Source organism: Microcebus murinus, chromosome 14 (assembly GCF_040939455.1).
Source record: "Microcebus murinus isolate Inina chromosome 14, M.murinus_Inina_mat1.0, whole genome shotgun sequence".
NCBI lineage: Eukaryota > Metazoa > Chordata > Mammalia > Primates > Cheirogaleidae > Microcebus > Microcebus murinus.
Genome location: NC_134117.1, coordinates 71,114,347 through 71,138,253, shown reverse-complemented (window position 1 = coordinate 71,138,253; position 23,907 = coordinate 71,114,347). Strand labels below are relative to the sequence as shown.

The 23,907-nt window shown below is 57.3% G+C and overlaps 1 protein-coding gene across 1 annotated transcript; it reads right to left on the bottom strand.

The window, feature by feature from the left end:
* Window positions 1–19,615: 19,615 nt before the first annotated feature.
* LOC105860103 (protein FAM170B) lies at window positions 19,616–22,418 on the bottom strand. The gene is made up of 3 exons (XM_076010400.1): window positions 22,257–22,418; window positions 20,221–20,868; window positions 19,616–20,118 (listed from the first exon to the last, which is right to left on the bottom strand). The coding sequence occupies exons 1-3, from the start codon at window positions 22,363–22,365 to the stop codon at window positions 20,036–20,038; spliced, it is 840 nt and encodes a 279-aa protein (XP_075866515.1). The 5' UTR covers window positions 22,366–22,418; the 3' UTR covers window positions 19,616–20,035.
* Window positions 22,419–23,907: the final 1,489 nt, after the last annotated feature.

Sequence of the window (23,907 nt, the reverse complement as noted above, 5' to 3'; positions counted from 1 at the left end):
GACCCACTGCCAGGCACATGGGACCCGTCACCACGCACATGTCACCAGGGGACCCACTGCCAGGCACATGGGGACCCATCACTAGGCACACGTCACCAGGGACCCACTGCCCGGCACATGGGGACCCGTCACCAGGCACACGTCTCCAGGGGCCCACTGCCAGGCACATGGGGACCAATCACCAGGAACACGTCACCAGGGACCCACTGCCCGGCACGTGGGGACCCGTCACCAGGCACACGTCACCAGGGGCCCACTGCCAGGCACATGGGGACCCATCACCAGGCACACGTCACCAGGGGCCCACTGCCAGGCACATGGGGACCAATCACCAGGAACACGTCACCAGGGGACCCACTGCCCGGCACATGGGGACCCGTCACCAGGCACACGTCACCAGGGGCCCACTGCCAGATACATGGGGACCCGTCACCAGGCACACGTCACCAGGGGGCCACTGCCAGGTACATGGGGACCCATCACCAGGCACAAGTCACCAGGGGCCCACTGCCAGACACATGGGGACCCATCACCAGGCACACGTCACCAGGGGCCCACTGCCAGGCACATGGGGACCCATCACCAGGCACACGTCACCAGGGGCCCACTGCCAGGCACATGGGGACCCGTCACCACGCACATGTCACCAGGGGACCCACTGCCAGGCACATGGGGACCCGTCACCACGCACACGTCACCAGGGGCCCACTGCCAGGCACATGGGGACCCATCACCAGGCACACGTCACCAGGGGCCCACTGCCAGACACATGGGGACCCATCACCAGGCACACGTCACCAGGGGCCCACTGCCAGGCACCTGGGGACCCATCACCAGGCACACGTCACCAGGGGCCCACTGCCAGGCACATGGGGACCCATCACCACGCACACGTCACCAGGCGCCCACTGCCAGGCACATGGGGACCCGTCACCAGGCACACTTCACCAGGGGACCCACTGCCAGACACATGGGGACCCATCACCAGGCACACGTCACCAGGGGCCCACTGCCAGGCACATGGGGACCCATCACCAGGCACACGTCACCAGGGGCCCACTGCCAGGCACATGGGGACCCATCACCAGGCACACGTCACCAGGGGACCCACTGCCAGGCACATGGGGACCCGTCACCAGGCACACTTCACCAGGGGACCCACTGCCAGACACATGGGGACCCATCACCAGGCACACGTCACCAGGGGCCCACTGCCAGGCACATGGGGACCCGTCACCACGCACACGTCACCAGGGGACCCACGGCCAGGCACATGGGGACCCATCACCACGCACACGTCACCAGGGGACCCACTGCCAGGCACATGGGGACCTGTCACCACGCACATGTCACCAGGGGACCCACTGCCAGGCACATGGGGACCCGTCACCAGGCACACTTCACCAGGGGACCCACTGCCAGACACATGGGGACCCATCACCAGGCACACGTCACCAGGGGCCCACTGCCAGGCACATGGGGACCCATCACCAGGCACACGTCACCAGGGGACCCACTGCCAGGCACATGGGGACCCGTCACCAGGCACACTTCACCAGGGGACCCACTGCCAGACACATGGGGACCCATCACCACGCACACGTCACCAGGGGGCCACTGCCAGGTACATGGGGACCCATCACCAGGCACACGTCACCAGGGGCCCACTGCCAGACACATGGGGACCCATCACCAGGCACACGTCACCAGGGGCCCACTACCAGGCACATGGGGACCCGTCACCAGGCACACGTCACCAGGGGCCCACTGCCAGGCACATGGGGACCCGTCACCACGCACACGTCACCAGGGACCCACTGCCAGACACATGGGGACCCATCACCAGGCACACGTCACCAGGGGCCCACTGCCAGGCACATGGGGACCCGTCACCAGGCACACGTCACCAGGGGACCCACTGCCAGACACATGGGGACCCGTCACCAGGCACACGTCACCAGGCACCCACTGCCAGGCACATGGAGACCCATCACCAGGCACACTTCACCAGGGGACCCACTGCCAGGCACATGGGACCCGTCACCACGCACATGTCACCAGGGGACCCACTGCCAGGCACATGGGGACCCATCACTAGGCACACGTCACCAGGGACCCACTGCCCGGCACATGGGGACCCGTCACCAGGCACACGTCTCCAGGGGCCCACTGCCAGGCACATGGGGACCAATCACCAGGAACACGTCACCAGGGACCCACTGCCCGGCACGTGGGGACCCGTCACCAGGCACACGTCACCAGGGGCCCACTGCCAGGCACATGGGGACCCATCACCAGGCACACGTCACCAGGGGCCCACTGCCAGGCACATGGGGACCAATCACCAGGAACACGTCACCAGGGGACCCACTGCCCGGCACATGGGGACCCGTCACCAGGCACACGTCACCAGGGGCCCACTGCCAGATACATGGGGACCCGTCACCAGGCACACGTCACCAGGGGGCCACTGCCAGGCACATGGGGACCCGTCACCACGCACACGTCACCAGGGGACCCACGGCCAGGCACATGGGGACCCATCACCACGCACACGTCACCAGGGGACCCACTGCCAGGCACATGGGGACCTGTCACCACGCACATGTCACCAGGGGACCCACTGCCAGGCACATGGGGACCCGTCACCAGGCACACTTCACCAGGGGACCCACTGCCAGACACATGGGGACCCATCACCAGGCACACGTCACCAGGGGCCCACTGCCAGGCACATGGGGACCCATCACCAGGCACATGTCACCAGGGGACCCACTGCCAGGCACATGGGGACCCGTCACCAGGCACACTTCACCAGGGGACCCACTGCCAGACACATGGGGACCCATCACTAGGCACACGTCACCAGGGGCCCACTGCCAGGCACATGGGGACCCATCACTAGGCACACGTCACCAGGGGCCCACTGCCAGGCACATGGGGACCCATCACCAGGCACACGTCACCAGGGACCCACTGCCAGGCACATGGGGACCCGTCACCAGGCACACGTCACCAGGGGACCCACTGCCAGGCACATGGGGACCCATCACCAGGCACACATCACCAGGGGGCCACTGCCAGGCACATGGGGACCCGTCACCAGGCACACGTCACCAGGGGCCCACTGCCAGGCACATGGGGACCCATCACCAGGCACACGTCACCAGGGGCCCACTGCCAGGCACATGGGGACCAATCACCAGGAACACGTCACCAGGGACCCACTGCCCGGCACGTGGGGACCCGTCACCAGGCACACTTCACCAGGGGACCCACTGCCAGACACATGGGGACCCATCACCAGGCACACGTCACCAGGGGCCCACTGCCAGGCACATGGGGACCCGTCACCACGCACACGTCACCAGGGGACCCACGGCCAGGCACATGGGGACCCATCACCACGCACACGTCACCAGGGGACCCACTGCCAGGCACATGGGGACCTGTCACCACGCACATGTCACCAGGGGACCCACTGCCAGGCACATGGGGACCCGTCACCAGGCACACTTCACCAGGGGACCCACTGCCAGACACATGGGGACCCATCACCAGGCACACGTCACCAGGGGCCCACTGCCAGGCACATGGGGACCCATCACCAGGCACATGTCACCAGGGGACCCACTGCCAGGCACATGGGGACCCGTCACCAGGCACACTTCACCAGGGGACCCACTGCCAGACACATGGGGACCCATCACTAGGCACACGTCACCAGGGGCCCACTGCCAGGCACATGGGGACCCATCACTAGGCACACGTCACCAGGGGCCCACTGCCAGGCACATGGGGACCCATCACCAGGCACACGTCACCAGGGACCCACTGCCAGGCACATGGGGACCCGTCACCAGGCACACGTCACCAGGGGACCCACTGCCAGGCACATGGGGACCCATCACCAGGCACACATCACCAGGGGGCCACTGCCAGGCACATGGGGACCCGTCACCAGGCACACGTCACCAGGGACCCACTGCCAGACACATGGGGACCCGTCACCAGGCACACGTCACCAGGGGACCCACTGCCAGGCACATGGGGACCCATCACCAGGAACACGTCACCAGGGGACCCACTGCCAGGCACATGGGGACCCATCACTAGGCACACGTCACCAGGGGCCCACTGCCAGGCACATGGGGACCCGTCACCAGGCACACGTCACCAGGGGCCCACTGCCAGGCACATGGGGACCCGTCACCAGGCACACGTCACCAGGGGACCCACTGCCAGGCACATGGGGACCCATCACCACGCACACGTCACCAGGGGCCCACTGCCAGGCACATGGGGACCCATCACCAGGCACACGTCACCAGGGACCCACTGCCAGGCACATGGGGACCCGTCACCAGGCACACGTCACCAGGGGACCCACTGCCAGGCACATGGGGACCCATCACCAGGCACACATCACCAGGGGGCCACTGCCAGGCACATGGGGACCCGTCACCAGGCACACGTCACCAGGGACCCACTGCCAGACACATGGGGACCCATCACCAGGCACACGTCACCAGGGGACCCACTGCCAGGCACATGGGGACCCATCACCAGGAACACGTCACCAGGGGACCCACTGCCAGGCACATGGGGGCCCATCCCACCATGCACAGGTCACCAGGGACCCACTGCCCGGCACATGGGGACCCGTCACCAGGCACACGTCACCAGGGGCCCACTGCCAGATACATGGGGACCCGTCACCAGGCACACGTCACCAGGGGGCCACTGCCAGGTACATGGGGACCCATCACCAGGCACAAGTCACCAGGGGCCCACTGCCAGACACATGGGGACCCATCACCAGGCACACGTCACCAGGGGCCCACTGCCAGGCACATGGGGACCCATCACCAGGCTCACGTCACCAGGGGCCCACTGCCAGGCACATGGGGACCCGTCACCACGCACATGTCACCAGGGGACCCACTGCCAGGCACATGGGGACCCGTCACCACGCACACGTCACCAGGGGCCCACTGCCAGGCACATGGGGACCCATCACCAGGCACACGTCACCAGGGGCCCACTGCCAGACACATGGGGACCCATCACCAGGCACACGTCACCAGGGGCCCACTGCCAGGCACCTGGGGACCCATCACCAGGCACACGTCACCAGGGGCCCACTGCCAGGCACATGGGGACCCATCACCACGCACACGTCACCAGGCGCCCACTGCCAGGCACATGGGGACCCGTCACCAGGCACACGTCACCAGGCATCCACTGCCAGGCACATGGGGACCCGTCACCAGGCACACTTCACCAGGGGACCCACTGCCAGACACATGGGGACCCATCACCAGGCACACGTCACCAGGGGCCCACTGCCAGGCACATGGGGACCCATCACCAGGCACACGTCACAAGGGGACCCACTGCCAGACACATGGGGACCCATCACCAGGCACACGTCACCAGGGGCCCACTGCCAGGCACATGGGGACCCATCACCAGGCACACGTCACCAGGGGACCCACTGCCAGGCACATGGGGACCCGTCACCAGGCACACTTCACCAGGGGACCCACTGCCAGACACATGGGGACCCATCACCAGGCACACGTCACCAGGGGCCCACTGTCAGACACATGGGGACCCATCACCAGGAATACTTCACCAGGGGCCCACTGGCAGGTACATGGGGACCCGTCACCAGGCACAGGTCACCAGGGGCCCACTGCCAGGCACATGGGGACCAATCACCAGGAACATGTCACCAGGGGACCCACTGCCCGGCACATGGGGACCTGTCACCAGGCACACGTCACCAGGGACCCACTGCCCGGCACATGGGGACCCGTCACCAGGCACACGTCACCAGGGGCCCACTGCCAGGCACATGGGGACCAATCACCAGGAACACGTCACCAGGGACCCACTGCCCGGCACATGGGCACCTGTCACCAGGCACACGTCACCAGGGGCCCACTGCCAGGCACATGGGGACCCATCACCAGGCACACTTCACCAGGGGCCCACTGCCAGACACATGGGGACCAATCACCAGGAACACGTCACCAGGGGACCCACTGCCAGGCACATGGGGACCCGTCACCAGGCACACGTCACCAGGGGACCCACTGCCAGACACATGGGGACCCATCACCAGGCACAGGTCACCAGGGGCCCACTGCCAGATACATGAGGACCCATCACCAGGCACACGTCACCAGGGGCCCACTGCCAGGCACATGGGGACCCGTCACCAGGCACACGTCACCAGGGGACCCACTGCCAGACACATGGGGACCCGTCACCAGGCACACGTCACCAGGCACCCACTGCCAGGCACATGGAGACCCATCACCAGGCACACTTCACCAGGGGACCCACTGCCAGGCACATGGGACCCGTCACCACGCACATGTCACCAGGGGACCCACTGCCAGGCACATGGGGACCCATCACTAGGCACACGTCACCAGGGACCCACTGCCCGGCACATGGGGACCCGTCACCAGGCACACGTCTCCAGGGGCCCACTGCCAGGCACATGGGGACCAATCACCAGGAACACGTCACCAGGGACCCACTGCCCGGCACGTGGGGACCCGTCACCAGGCACACGTCACCAGGGGCCCACTGCCAGGCACATGGGGACCCATCACCAGGCACACGTCACCAGGGGCCCACTGCCAGGCACATGGGGACCAATCACCAGGAACACGTCACCAGGGGACCCACTGCCCGGCACATGGGGACCCGTCACCAGGCACACGTCACCAGGGGCCCACTGCCAGATACATGGGGACCCGTCACCAGGCACACGTCACCAGGGGGCCACTGCCAGGTACATGGGGACCCATCACCAGGCACAAGTCACCAGGGGCCCACTGCCAGACACATGGGGACCCATCACCAGGCACACGTCACCAGGGGCCCACTGCCAGGCACATGGGGACCCATCACCAGGCACACGTCACCAGGGGCCCACTGCCAGGCACATGGGGACCCGTCACCACGCACATGTCACCAGGGGACCCACTGCCAGGCACATGGGGACCCGTCACCACGCACACGTCACCAGGGGCCCACTGCCAGGCACATGGGGACCCATCACCAGGCACACGTCACCAGGGGCCCACTGCCAGACACATGGGGACCCATCACCAGGCACACGTCACCAGGGGCCCACTGCCAGGCACCTGGGGACCCATCACCAGGCACACGTCACCAGGGGCCCACTGCCAGGCACATGGGGACCCATCACCACGCACACGTCACCAGGCGCCCACTGCCAGGCACATGGGGACCCGTCACCAGGCACACTTCACCAGGGGACCCACTGCCAGACACATGGGGACCCATCACCAGGCACACGTCACCAGGGGCCCACTGCCAGGCACATGGGGACCCATCACCAGGCACACGTCACCAGGGGACCCACTGCCAGACACATGGGGACCCATCACCAGGCACACGTCACCAGGGGCCCACTGCCAGGCACATGGGGACCCATCACCAGGCACACGTCACCAGGGGACCCACTGCCAGGCACATGGGGACCCGTCACCAGGCACACTTCACCAGGGGACCCACTGCCAGACACATGGGGACCCATCACCAGGCACACGTCACCAGGGGCCCACTGCCAGGCACATGGGGACCCGTCACCACGCACACGTCACCAGGGGACCCACGGCCAGGCACATGGGGACCCATCACCACGCACACGTCACCAGGGGACCCACTGCCAGGCACATGGGGACCTGTCACCACGCACATGTCACCAGGGGACCCACTGCCAGGCACATGGGGACCCGTCACCAGGCACACTTCACCAGGGGACCCACTGCCAGACACATGGGGACCCATCACCAGGCACACGTCACCAGGGGCCCACTGCCAGGCACATGGGGACCCATCACCAGGCACACGTCACCAGGGGACCCACTGCCAGGCACATGGGGACCCGTCACCAGGCACACTTCACCAGGGGACCCACTGCCAGACACATGGGGACCCATCACCACGCACACGTCACCAGGGGGCCACTGCCAGGTACATGGGGACCCATCACCAGGCACACGTCACCAGGGGCCCACTGCCAGACACATGGGGACCCATCACCAGGCACACGTCACCAGGGGCCCACTACCAGGCACATGGGGACCCGTCACCAGGCACACGTCACCAGGGGCCCACTGCCAGGCACATGGGGACCCGTCACCACGCACACGTCACCAGGGACCCACTGCCAGACACATGGGGACCCATCACCAGGCACACGTCACCAGGGGCCCACTGCCAGGCACATGGGGACCCGTCACCAGGCACACGTCACCAGGGGACCCACTGCCAGACACATGGGGACCCGTCACCAGGCACACGTCACCAGGCACCCACTGCCAGGCACATGGAGACCCATCACCAGGCACACTTCACCAGGGGACCCACTGCCAGGCACATGGGACCCGTCACCACGCACATGTCACCAGGGGACCCACTGCCAGGCACATGGGGACCCATCACTAGGCACACGTCACCAGGGACCCACTGCCCGGCACATGGGGACCCGTCACCAGGCACACGTCTCCAGGGGCCCACTGCCAGGCACATGGGGACCAATCACCAGGAACACGTCACCAGGGACCCACTGCCCGGCACGTGGGGACCCGTCACCAGGCACACGTCACCAGGGGCCCACTGCCAGGCACATGGGGACCCATCACCAGGCACACGTCACCAGGGGCCCACTGCCAGGCACATGGGGACCAATCACCAGGAACACGTCACCAGGGGACCCACTGCCCGGCACATGGGGACCCGTCACCAGGCACACGTCACCAGGGGCCCACTGCCAGATACATGGGGACCCGTCACCAGGCACACGTCACCAGGGGGCCACTGCCAGGTACATGGGGACCCATCACCAGGCACAAGTCACCAGGGGCCCACTGCCAGACACATGGGGACCCATCACCAGGCACACGTCACCAGGGGCCCACTGCCAGGCACATGGGGACCCATCACCAGGCACACGTCACCAGGGGCCCACTGCCAGGCACATGGGGACCCGTCACCACGCACATGTCACCAGGGGACCCACTGCCAGGCACATGGGGACCCGTCACCACGCACACGTCACCAGGGGCCCACTGCCAGGCACATGGGGACCCATCACCAGGCACACGTCACCAGGGGCCCACTGCCAGACACATGGGGACCCATCACCAGGCACACGTCACCAGGGGCCCACTGCCAGGCACCTGGGGACCCATCACCAGGCACACGTCACCAGGGGCCCACTGCCAGGCACATGGGGACCCATCACCACGCACACGTCACCAGGCGCCCACTGCCAGGCACAAGGGGACCCGTCACCAGGCACACGTCACCAGGCATCCACTGCCAGGCACATGGGGACCCGTCACCAGGCACACTTCACCAGGGGACCCACTGCCAGACACATGGGGACCCATCACCAGGCACACGTCACCAGGGGACCCACTGCCAGGCACATGGGGACCCGTCACCAGGCACACTTCACCAGGGGACCCACTGCCAGACACATGGGGACCCATCACCAGGCACACGTCACCAGGGGCCCACTGCCAGGCACATGGGGACCCGTCACCACGCACACGTCACCAGGGGACCCACGGCCAGGCACATGGGGACCCATCACCACGCACACGTCACCAGGGGACCCACTGCCAGGCACATGGGGACCTGTCACCACGCACATGTCACCAGGGGACCCACTGCCAGGCACATGGGGACCCGTCACCAGGCACACTTCACCAGGGGACCCACTGCCAGACACATGGGGACCCATCACCAGGCACACGTCACCAGGGGCCCACTGCCAGGCACATGGGGACCCATCACCAGGCACATGTCACCAGGGGACCCACTGCCAGGCACATGGGGACCCGTCACCAGGCACACTTCACCAGGGGACCCACTGCCAGACACATGGGGACCCATCACTAGGCACACGTCACCAGGGGCCCACTGCCAGGCACATGGGGACCCATCACTAGGCACACGTCACCAGGGGCCCACTGCCAGGCACATGGGGACCCATCACCAGGCACACGTCACCAGGGACCCACTGCCAGGCACATGGGGACCCGTCACCAGGCACACGTCACCAGGGGACCCACTGCCAGGCACATGGGGACCCATCACCAGGCACACATCACCAGGGGGCCACTGCCAGGCACATGGGGACCTGTCACCAGGCACACGTCACCAGGGACCCACTGCCAGACACATGGGGACCCGTCACCAGGCACACGTCACCAGGGGACCCACTGCCAGGCACATGGGGACCCATCACCAGGAACACGTCACCAGGGGACCCACTGCCAGGCACATGGGGACCCATCACTAGGCACACGTCACCAGGGGCCCACTGCCAGGCACATGGGGACCCGTCACCAGGCACACGTCACCAGGGGCCCACTGCCAGGCACATGGGGACCCGTCACCAGGCACACGTCACCAGGGGACCCACTGCCAGGCACATGGGGACCCATCACCACGCACACGTCACCAGGGGCCCACTGCCAGGCACATGGGGACCCATCACCAGGCACACGTCACCAGGGACCCACTGCCAGGCACATGGGGACCCGTCACCAGGCACACGTCACCAGGGGACCCACTGCCAGGCACATGGGGACCCATCACCAGGCACACATCACCAGGGGGCCACTGCCAGGCACATGGGGACCCGTCACCAGGCACACGTCACCAGGGACCCACTGCCAGACACATGGGGACCCATCACCAGGCACACGTCACCAGGGGACCCACTGCCAGGCACATGGGGACCCATCACCAGGAACACGTCACCAGGGGACCCACTGCCAGGCACATGGGGGCCCATCCCACCATGCACAGGTCACCAGGGACCCACTGCCAGACACATGGGGACCCGTCACCAGGCACACGTCACCAGGGACCCACTGCCAGACACATAGGGACCCATCACCAGGCACAGGTCACCAGGGGACCCACTGCCAGACACATGGGGACCCATCACCACGCACACGTCACCAGGGGACCCACTGCCAGGCACATGGGGACCCGTCACCAGGCACACGTCACCAGGGGGCCACTGCCAGACACATAGGGACCCGTCACCAGGCACAGGTCACCAGGGGCCACTGCCCGGCACATGGGGACCCGTCACCACGCACACGTCACCAGGGACCCACTGCCAGGCACATGGGGACCCGTCACCACGCACACGTCACCAGGGGCCCACTGCCAGGCACATGGGGGCCCATCACCACGCACACGTCACCAGGGACCCACTGCCAGGCACATGCCGTGAGGACCCGTCACCCCCAGACGAGTCTGAGTCACACCCCGTCAGTCCCACATTCACACAAGAAGCAAGTTGGTTCAGAAACACCAAGCTCAAGAGCCACATAAAGTTAATGTTGGTAGAGTTTTATTGCTGCCCATTAACTGTGTGTACTTAATTTATAAATTTGTTTTTGTTTTGCAGTCGTAAAGCAACTATAAACTTAGATGTTTTTTGCTGTTTACATCCTTTCAATAGCAATAACTTAAGTCAGCACGGGCTGAAGTGGAAGGAAGAATGTTTCTTGGCCTTTGAAAAGGCTGGTCCTCAGTCCTCAGGTTTGCCAACACTGCTGCGGGGACTCTCGCTCCCTTCGACACCCATGCCCTCGCTCATAGTTCCCGGCTGTGTGCCCGGACTCACAGCGCCTTTGTGCTCTTCCCAGGTCAGGTACCAGCACAGCCCAGGGCAGAGCAGCAGGTACCCCACACACATCCACATACTCTAACACACACACACTCACACACACATGCACACACAACTCACATATACACACACTCACATACACACACGCATACACTCACACACACATATACACACATGCACACACAACTCACATATACACACACTCACATACACACACACATACACTCACACACACATACACACATACACACACAACTCACATATACACACACTCACATACACACACACATACACTCACACACACATACACACATACACACACAACTCACATATACACACACTCACATACACACACATACACACTCACACACACATACACACATACACACAACTCACATATACACACACTCACACACACATACACACATACACACACAACTCACATATACACACACTCACACACACATACACATACACACACAACTCACATATACACACATACACACACACACAACTCACATATACACACACACACACATACACACACACAACTCACATATACACACAACTCACATACACACACACTCACATATACACACACACTAACATACACACACTCACACTCGTGCACACACAGGGTCTGGTTCCTGGTGCCCAAGATTTGAGCTGTAGACCTGACATTTTTGTGACGCTCCTTGCTCTCTTTGCAACAGCTCAGCACATCCTCATCTTGACCGTGCCCAGCTCGCTTCCCGTGGCGCCGGGGGTCAGCCCCGGGAGAGGAGCACCTGCAGCTTGAGTGTGGCAACACTCCTACGCCCGGTCCCTGCTGCAAACCCTCTGGCGGTGCCCGCGACACTGCGCACGCTCAGGGCCAGACACCACCGTGCCTGCCAAAGTGAGCTGCGCGTTCCCAGGCTGTTCCTCGCTGTGTGCTGGGTGCGAGGGGCCCTGACCGGGAAGGCCTCGCCTAAAATATGGGCCAGGCCGCTGGAGCCTGGTGGCCCTGCCTCCCTGCCTCTGGCTGCGGCTCCTCAGAGCCTGCGCCGGCCCCTCAGGCGGCCCTAACAACGCGCCACAGACCAGCCGGCCTGAACTACAGAAGTGTGCTGCCTCGTGGTAGCTAAAAGTCCACGATTAAGGTGCCAGCTGGGCTGATTTCTCCTGAGGCCGCTCCCCTGGGTTGGTAGATGGCCACCCTCTCTGTGTCCTAGTCTCTCCTTCTTCTAAGGACGCCAGTCATACTGGAGCAGGCCGCACCGCTGCATCCATTTCCCCTTAGTCCCCTCCCTAACGCTCTGTCTCCAAACACAGGCATTCTCTGAGGGGCCGGGGTTAGGGCTTCCACACGGGACTGTTGGGGCCAGTCCAGCCACAGCAGCACCCACCACTGAGCACTGCGGGGCTGTCGACGCCCATGGAAAGCTCCGTCGAGGCTCCACCCTCTTTGACAGCACCCCCATCTTCCTCCACACTCGCCCTGCCCCGGCCCTGTGATGCCACCTCCCGAGCAGTGCCTCACGTTACTGTGACTCCGCCACTTCTGTTTCCCTCTCCAGCTCCCTTTCCAACTTCCCCGCCTTTCCTGCACGCTCCTTCCACTCCCTGCCCTGCCTCTCCTTGCGTGCCCTGGTACACGGCCTCTCGTGCGCCTGTCCTAGGCCTGTCCTGGACTCGTCTCCTCGCCCTTTCGACTGAGCCCCCATCCTGTTCTCTCTAGATCCCCCGCTCACAGCTTTCGCCCTTTATAAGCAGTGAGGACACATCTCGGAAAGAGCTTTGAGACTTGACTGCCTTGAGCTGGCTGGAACCTAATCGGTTACAAGATGCTCTTAAAGTGAAGCTAGTTTAACTCTGCAAGACGGAGGACCAAGGTGTTAAGAGCTGGGATTCTCACGGGGTGGTCTGTACACCACAAATGTGAACTGGGAAAGCCACCAAAGTCACTCCTGAGATAATATTTGATTAAATGGCTCATTGCCTTTTAATTCTGGAAGCCATGCTTGCTCAATTTAGAAAACTTAAAATAATGAAAACTGCAGAAAAAAACAAAATTGATCAATAATTCTCAACTAGAGATAATCACTTAGACATTTCATTGCTCTTGCAATATTTCCATGAAGATCTATTTATTAGTAGATGGAATATTTTTCATGTTATTTTCTAATTAGTTATGTACAATACACAAGGATACTTTTGATATCAATCTTACATCTCAATCCTTTGATTATCTCTTATTTCAATAGTTTCTAGTTAACTCATTTGGAAATTCTAAGAAAGTGTATCTTTTTCTGAGAATTATTATTTTCTATTATATATAACATTTCTGTTTTATGTCTTATGAATGGGTTGTAACTTCCAGAACAATGTCAAATAAAAATTGTAATGCATGACATCTTTTATCTAATTTCAATGGGAGTATCAGTAGATTTTTTTTGCTTTTTAATTTAAGGTAGATATTCTATAGCATCTGGAAAAAAATTTATTCTTAGTTTCTAAGGAATTTACAACAGGAATGGTTGTTGTATTTATTACATGTCTTTAAAATTGAGATATAATTCATATACCATAAAATTCAGCTTTTTAAAGCATATAATTCAGTGGTTTATAATATATTCTCAAAGTTGTATAACCATCACCACCAATTTCACAATTTTTTTTCATCACCCCAAGAAGAAACCTCATAATAATTATCAGTTACTCTCATTCTTCCCCTTCCCCTGGATTCCTGGGAACCACTAATCTGTTGTCTGTCTCTATAAATTTGCCTGTTTGGATATTTCATATACAGAGAATCATACATTATGTGGCTTTTTGTGCCTGGCTTCTTTCCCTTCACATAATGTTTTCAAGGTTCATCCATATGTAGCATGGATCAGTTCATTTCATTTTTTAGCTGAATTATATCTCATTGTATGCATATACACATTGTGTTTATCTGTTCAACATTTGATGAACATGTAGGTTGTTTCACATTTTATATTATGTGAATTATGTATATTCCATGATGTTGTTATGAATATTCATGTATAAGTTATTGATACATCTTCAATTCTCAGAATTTACACCCATGTTTCCTCTAAGAGTTTTTTAGTTTTAGCTTTTACAATTAGGTCTTTTCCATTTTTAGTTAATTTTTTTATGTGGTGTGAGGTAGGGATCCAACTTCACTCTTTTGCATGCAGATATCCAGTAGTCCCAGCACAATTTGCTAAAAATATTATTCTTCTCCCTATTAAATTATCTTGGCATCCTTGTTGAAAATTCACTTGACCATACATGTATGAGTTTATGTCTGATTATTATGTCTTTTTAATATCTATTGAAATGATCAGATTTTCCTTTCAGTGTAAAGTATTGCTAGAGTTAATAATTTTTAACTATCTTTAGTCAAGAGATGACCCAAATCCAGTCATGGTGAATTACTATTTTCATACTCTGTTAAATTTAATTAGCTATTACTTTATATCATAAGTGAGATCGATATATTGCTTACTTTTTAGTGCCATCTTTGTCAGGCCTTGTTATCAGGTTTATATAAGTTTTATAAAATGAGTTACACACTTTTTCTGGTTTGGTAAAATAAAGGTTTAAAATGCTTGAGATCCCATGGGACCTTTGGAAGGGTTTCCCTGACTCACTCCAATGCCCATCTTATCTGTGAAGGCTACAGGTCTCAGTGATGTTTAAACCACAAATGAAAATTTAACTCACTTGAGTTTAAGTTATGTTTTAAGAACAAGTCACTGCCTTAAGAATGATTTTCTCTTCTTTTCTCTTCTTTTTCTCTTCCCCTATCCACATCAGCTAAAGTTATCCTTTGCATTAATAGGTTGCTTACCTGAAGTTGCTGTCATCCTTCATTTGTCATGAACACCCATCATCTTTCCTTCCCCTGATCTCCAGCTGCTGCTACTTAACCTAAAGAAAATACAGCCTGTGGAGTTGGCATGTTTGCTTTCCTAAATACCTCGCATCTGTCTTTACATTAAAGTTTGTATCTCAATGTGATGATTACAGCAGAGGCTTGGAGCCAGGTTACCTGGGTGTGAAGCGAGACTCGGCCGTACACCAGCAGACTAAGTATGACCTTGGTAAGGTCTTAGATTACTCACCTATCAAACAGGGATAAAAGTAGGACCTATCTGGCCACACGTGGTGGCTCACACCTGTAATCCTAGCATTATGGGAGGCCGAGGTGGGCAGATCATTTGAGCTTAGGAGTTTGAGACCAGCCTGACCAAGAGCAAGGTCCCGTCTCTACCAAAAACAGAAAAAATTAGGCCAGCATGGTGGTGCATGCCTGCAGTCCCAGCTACTCGGGAGGCTGAGGTAGAAGGATTGTTTGAGCCCAGGAGTTGGAGGTTGCTGTGAGCTAGGCTGATGCCATGGCACTCTAGCCTGGCAACAGAGTGAGACTCTGTCTCAAAAAAAAAAAAAAAAGGACCTACTCAGCATGTTGTGGAGAACATTGCATAATCCAATATTTATTAGGTGTTTAGAACAATGCTTGGCCCTTTGAATATCAGCGAGTTCAGCACATAAGTCCACTTACTTGTCTTTTAAAGGCCTAAATTCCAGAGCTGAGAGACCATGCCTCATTTTAATTCCCTCACATACTGACTTTTTAAAAATAAAACTATTCTCCTCCTCATTAGCGCTCACTACTTCTGTCTCAACAGCCTCCAATTTCCTTAGATTGTCCTAGGATTCTGCCTGCCTATTACGCCCCCTAAAACACCAGATGGCCCTTCTGAGAAGAGTTTGACAAAGTGGGGGTCCTTTTTTCCTTCCTGCGGATCCTTCGGCCCTTTCACACTGAGTTTAGATCTGTAACCTCTGCTGCACCTTAAAAAGGCTAAGATCCCGCCCACCGCTGATGCCTGTTCTAAGAGGACCATGGAAGGTTCCATGGCCTCAGCTAACCATGCATGTGCAGACAGCCTCAAATCTCTCTCTATTCCAGTTACCACTCGTCCAAGCTCCAGAGCCTTCCACCTAGCTCACTTCTGAATGTTTCTATCTCAAACTCAGCTTGTTCAAGAGTGGCCCATCAGCCTCCCAGCAGATGTCCTTCTTCGGTGTTCCAGTACTCGCAAGTGGCACCAACCGTCACCAGCCTCTCAAGAAAAAACCCTGGAGACCATTCTGGACAGCTTCCTCCCACCAGCCTCCCCAGACACTAGCCACACTCTATGTTTTTGATCTTCTAAAATTTCCCATGAACGGATCCTGCCGCCAGCTCTGTAGCTAGACTCCTGGGCACCAGCCAAACGGTGCTCAGTCTGCCCCACTCCCCACCCTGTTCTCCAGAGTGATCTCTTCAGATGCAGACTGACTTGCTCCAAGTCCCTCCAGAGCTTCTCCTAGTTTTTTTTGGGGGGGGAGAGGTAGTTCAAGTTCCATAATGTTGGCTCCCAAGCCCTCGGTGACCTAAGTGCCCATCTGCAGGCAGCAGGGAGCGCAGAGCTGCTCTCTCCCCGGCCCTGTCTGCACATCCACTCAGCCCCGGTCCTGTTTGCCCATGCTGCTTACCTTTCCCATTTTTCCCCTCGCTTTCTCAGGCTCTTCCTTTCTACTGGATCATTTCCACTGAATTATAGATTTGCTCTCTCTTCCATCTTTGTCATTTTTTGAGTGTCCTTTTGTCCAGCTACAACCATTAGCGCTTTCCTTTCTAAAGCAGAGATATCCAATGCTGCCTCGTGCAGTTTGCCTTGTGTCCACTCCTGGGGCGTCCATCAACCCCTGCCCCTGGCCCCGACGCTCTCAGCAGCGCCCTACAGCCGCGGCACCAAGTGAAATGAGAAACGTTTCGTCCTCCGCTCACTGCAGCCCTCCCTAGCATGGCACTGCTAACCACTCCTGAAAACTGTCTTTGCTTTTGTTGAATTTGAAGGAAACTCCTAAGAAATGCTCCCCACCCCATTCCCCCTACTTCACAGGGCACCCATACCTCCAGATGCTCCCCAGTTAGTGCCATCCATCCACGGGCGTGGTTTTAAATAGGGTACCATTCACACGCTGCCTACCTCCTCGCTGTGTTTCCAGCCCAGGCTTGTCCTCTGAGTTCTAAGTCAGGAACTTTCCATTCAACATCTCTACTGGATGTGCCATTACCATTTAGAAGTGACCATGTCCTGACCTCTATCACTTGACCCCCTCCCAGCACATATGCTCACATGTCCACATGCAGACACGGATCACACACGCGTGTTCACCAACACGTGTGTGCGCATACACAAACATGCTGACACACACACTCTCTCTCTCTCACACACACACACCTGATCTTCCTCCAAAGTTCCCCATGTCAGTTAATGTACGACCGTCCCCCATTTACTCCTGCTAGGAACCTAGGACTCCACCTTGGCAGCAAAGCCCACTCCCCACCCACACGCACCCGTCCCCAAGTCCTCTGGATGCTGTCCCCCAAACAAGTCCCAGATGCTCCCACTTTCCCCCCTCTTGGCTTGCGACCAGCTGTGTCCAAGTCACCAAACTGATCTCTCCACTTCTCATTTTCTTCTTTTGCTACTATACCAATCAATATCCCACACACCACCAGAGTGAGCTTTTTAAATAAGAATCTGATCTTGTCACTTCTCTGCTGCAAACCAGCTGCACTCAGAATGAAGCATATGCTAGAGCCGTGTGGTTGGGGAAGGGCCCTTTGCAAAGGTGGTATTTAAGTTGCAACCTCAATGACGGACAATGGGTCAGCTGGAAGACAGACAGACAAAAGATGCCTTCCACTTAGAAGAGAGAGCAAGTGCAAAGGCCCTGAGGTATGAACGCTTGGATCCTTTAAGAAAGAAGGCCAATCTGTTTGGAGCAGTGACTGAGGCAGAGGATGCTAAGATATAGTGATGGAGAAGGTGGCAAAGCCTGAGCCACACAGAGCCCTGGAGGTCAGGAAACAGGTACTTTCATAATTATTTTTAATTTTACATGATTTGGCCATTGGCCATAAGCTCCACAGGGCAGCACCCATATCAGTTTCCTTCCTTTTGTTCACCGTCTATTCCCCATGATGAGTACAGTGCCTGGCACATCTCATGGACTATATGAACAGATAAATATCACTAGCATTCTAGCCAGGTCAAGTGTCCAGCAACTCCCCAAATGTAGCCTGTTGTTTCCTCTAACAGGGTCTGGCTTTTGCCTAGCTCAGTGGTTCTCAACCAGGGTGATTTTTGCCCCCAGGGGACATTTGTTAATGTCTAGAGACATTTGTGATTGTCGCAATTGAAGGGGAGAAGATGCTACTGGCAGGGAACGGTAGAGGCTAGGGATGCTGGTAAACATCCTGGAGCAGACAGGACAACCTCCCCAACAAAGAATTATTTAGCCTACGATGTCAACAGCGCTGCAGTTGAGCAGCCTGGGTCTAGCTTATGCTACACTTTCAAAGCCTCTGTGAGCATCACCTGTTTTAGAAACATTTCCCTCCTGATAAAACAGCCTGAGTTTGAGGCCCCTCCTCGGGCTCCCCAAAACTCCTTGGTGGGATTTATCCCCTTGCCTTGCAAGTGCCCCTTCTACCTGGCTCTCACTGGAAGTAACAGAGGTTGGGTGTGTGCTCTCTCAACATCCCTAACTCACAGTGGGCGTGCTTATGGTTTTCTTGAATGAATGCAGCCCCCTGGGCTGGGACAGGAACATGAATTTCATGGCAAACTATACATTTAAAAACATACAGTTGCCATATATGAACTCATAGGTCAGAAGGATGTCCCCAGCCCGTCTTTACCCTGGGAAGTTGTCTCTCCCTAGGTCTCTGTGCTATTAATAGTTTGTAACCCACAGAAAGGGCAACTTCCTATGTGTCCAATCTAACAGCATGTTGCACTCAGTTACTCACTGCCTTCAATTTTGATTTATTAAAGTTTAATCCCAACAACATAAGACATAGAACTAGGGCATATGACGCATTCCTAACAATGAAAAAAATAGGGCCAAATCTTCATTGCAGTTGGCTCTCCTGTGAGTCACGTCTACTTACACAGCAAGTGTGGACTTGCTTGATCCACCAGCAAAAATAGAAATCCCTCTGGCCACATGTTTGCAGGGTTCAGATCTTGTGCCCACCATGGAAACGCTGGAAGCCCTCTTCTTTGGATTTGGGTTTTGAAATGGACTCCGGTGGAAACGCCGTGCCCTTGGGGAAGGCTCCTTCCTGCCCAGTGTCCCGGCCCTGGCTGCTCTCCGCGCCACTCACTTCCACCCACGACCCTGTCCTCTCCCTGCCCCACGCTCCCGATCCTGCGGGCGGGGGAGGGGAAGCCCCAAGTGTGGAGGTGCGGGCAGGGTGGGCACCTCCCGCGCTCACGGCTCCTGCGGCTGCGGAGGAAGCGGCTTGCCGCGGGAGCACTCGCCGTTGTCAGGAGGGTTCTGCTCCTTCTCTTCCTTCCCCTTCTCCTCCTCCTCTTCCTCCTCCTCCTCGTCCTCCTCGTCCTCGTCCTCCTCCTCCTCCTCCTCCCCCTCCCCCTCCCCCTTCCCCTCCCCCTCCGGTTGCTCCCGCGCTTGGCCTCGAGCCCGCCTCCTCTCCAGCATCTCCTCGAAGAAGATCTGGCAGCTGAAGCCCTCCCGGATGCCGTGCTGGGCGTGCTCCAGCAGCGCGTCCAGCGAGGGGAAGACGCGGCAGCAGGCCACGCAGCGCAGCCCGTAGCCCGTGGTGACCAGCCAGTCCGGGGGCGCCCGCAGCTCCTGCAGGCTGCACTCGGGCGGCTCCGCGTCGTCCGGCGGGGGCCCGCGGGGGCTCTTGCAGGCCTCCAGGTCCCAGCGCAGGTCGGTGTTGGAAGCCATCTCGAAGGAGGAGCCTTTCCGGCGCTGCCGCTTGATGAACTGCGCCTCGCGGATGCGCGGCTTCCTGCTGACCGGCTGGAAGCCGGCCTCGGTCTCCCAGGCCACCGCCACGCCGCGCACGGTCTGCACGTGCGTGTAGAAGGCGCACACGCTCTGCGGGGCCGCGCCCTCGCCGCACGTGCGCGAGCAGCACGACGGGCACTGCGAGTAGGACCGGTACTCGGAGGAGGACTCGGACGAGGGCGAGCTGCTCCAGCCCAGCAGGCCCCGGCCCCTGGCAGCACGGTAGATGTCCTCCGCGTAGGGAGTGGCGGGCCCTGGCTGTGGAGGTGGCTCTTCTTTCTTTAGGGTCCCTGGGAAGCGGAAGGACATTTTCATCAGTGCCCCCAAGAGACCGGTGCCCCAACCTGCCTTCAGGAGCCCTGACTGTGAAGGATGCAGGCTCTGGAGGCCCTTGGGCAGGTGCCATCACGTCCCGTGCCTGTCCTCGTGAAATGGCGAGGATAATAATGCCTGCCCCCAAAGGGTGGTGGCGAGGACTGCATAATGTGCAGATACAATGACTGAAGCCTTGACTTAACTCAGGACAGGCGACTAGACAAACAGATTTATCTGTACATTACGAATATGGTATCAAAAATGTATTAATGTACTCACTAAAACTTAACTGAATGGAAAAGGCCACTGACTGGTGAACAAACAGAGATTGTGGTACATCTGTACAGTGCAGCCCTATTTGCAGGTAAAATGATTGAACTACAGATACATGCAACAATACAAATCTCTAATGCATTATGCTAAATAAAAGCAGCCACTTAAAAAGACTACATAGTATATAATTCTGTTTAGATGACATTCTAGAATTACGGAAAAGGCAACTTTATAGGGACAGAGGACAGATGGGGTGAGGTGAAGAGGGCTGACCATAAAGGGGCGTGAGGGGACTTTCAGGGGTTCTGACGATGCTCTGCCCTGTGCTGGTGGTGGTGATCATACAAAGACACGTGTCAAAATTCTTCGAATCATGTACTTGAAATTGGTGAAGTTGTGTACATAAATGGAAGCTCAATAAAGCACATTTAAAAAGCAGAGCGTGGAGAGTGCTTTGGCCTGGCTGCCCAGCCCCACTTGCCCCTTCTCCATTTGTGAGGCGTCTCTATGTCACTCGGGGACAGCTGGCCGTCTCCTTGAACACTTATTGTGTCTACATCACCATTAAGTGCTTGCCAAGTGTTAACTCCTTTCATACGCAAGACACGCCCAAGAAACTGCAATGCTATGATTCCCATTGGACAGATTAGGAAACTGAGGCACAGAATTTAAATGACTGCTAGAGTCACCGGCCCTGAGAGCTGATGTTACCCTTAGGTGCTGCCCATGAACATGCTTTAATGGTCTTCAAAGTGATGTTCTGTCATCAATTTATTATAAAGGATTTTTTAATTTGGTTGTTGAGATCACACGATTGACATGTTAACTCTGCTTTTTTTTTTCAAATCCACATTAAAATAATACATAATGGTTCATATTTTACATTTTCATTCTCATACTTTCTGAAATCACCTCATACATTCACAACAACAGCCTGGTGATACCAAACATCCCATAAATATCAGTTTCCTTGGTCCCCACCATCCACTCGTATTGTCAATGCAGCCCTCTGGCAACAGGGTCAGGGCAACCTGGCGCCTTCCCAGGAAGTACACCTGGCTGCGCCCTCCGGCCCTTTCTGTCGACCCACCTGGCCACACTTCCACGCTGTCCTCTGTGGACTCAAGGCTGGTCAAGCTAAGAGTGGTCCCCTCGGTTGGTAACTGTCCTCCCCTGTGACCCGTGAAGTGGGGTTTCATAATGTGAAGGCAGCGCCCAGGGCCGGCGCTCCAGCTGTCGAGTGGCAGTTGGCTTGGGCTGTGCTGAAGCCTCCAGCTGGCCCCAGCCAAAGTGGATGCTGGCTCCCCACGGTTACTAGGACCCTGGCTTTATTCTGTGACCTCATCAGTGACACTGGTCTGTTCTGTGACCCATGGCAAGGACAGAGACCCAGCCTGGATGCCAGGGGAGGTTTCCCAACATAATCCCATTTTCTGTTTTGTGTATTTTCAGGAACAGGCACAAACACAAAACATACACACTCTTAAAAACGTATACACATAAACACACAAAGACACAAACACATACACATGCTTACACAAACACACACACTTATACACACATAAGCATGCATATACTCCCACACATACATGATCACTCAGACACACACTGGGACACACATGAGCGTGCATAGACACACAAACAGTAACATAAACATACATACATGTGTTCACACAGACACACATATTCAGACACACATAGACACAACATACGCACATTCACACACATGTTCACTTAACCACACACAAATACATTGCCACAAACTCACGCCAGATTCACACAGCACACACATGCTCACGTAAATAGTTATCGTCAGCATCAAAATGGCCCTGCTTCCCACCTGGGAAATCTCACCTCCTCACATCCCCGGCCCGCACCCTGACCTTGTGTAGGCTCCTCAGCCCCGGACGCCCCACACCTCCCCTCCGCCCACTTCCTTGCTCAGGTCCTGCGGCTACAGCCTCCTCGCTGTCCCCAAACACACCAGGGATCCTCCCCTCCTGGGCTCAGGGCCCCCTCACTTGCTCTTCCTCATGCCTGTTCCAGGCTCTCCCCCCGTGTCCCCGTGAGGTCACTCCCCTCCCAGCCTCTGCTGAAACCACCTTGAGAGAACAGCCAGTCTGACACCCTCAGGAAAGGAGTTGTCCTCAGACCCGGTCTCTCTGTCTCCCTAGCCGGCTTTATTTTTCATGATAGCATTTTCCACCCTCAGACGTGCGTAAGTTCTATGAGTGCATGTGTGTCATGGGTTCCCTGTATCCGTCTCCTCCTCCTCAAATGGAAAGGTAAAGACGTCACTCATTGCCCCCTTCATCTCCCTAGTGTCCAGAAGTCCAGAACAATGTTTGACATATTAACAAGCATTCTAGAAATAAATGTCAGGTTAACAGGTAAATAAAGGATGAATATGTTGGGCTGACAAGGATGTCACTCCCTCTCAGATCTGCCTCTCATGTGCTCCCCAACGTCGCAGCTCCAAGGCGGACCGGGCCTCTCCCACCCGGAGGGACTCTGAGAGCCGCCTCCTCCTCCTCCGCTCACGCAAACCACGCTCAGCCTCCCTCAGCCTGCCCAGCGTCCACCCGCCGTCCCTCTCTGCTCCAGGATGTCCTGCTATCTGGACACACTTCCCCCAACACGCTTCTCCCAGCTTCCCTCTGTGGCAAACCTTTTTCCCACCCTTGGTCAGTCTCATCAACTCTAATTGTTTGGATACCGGATTCTAAGCGTGCAAAACAGAG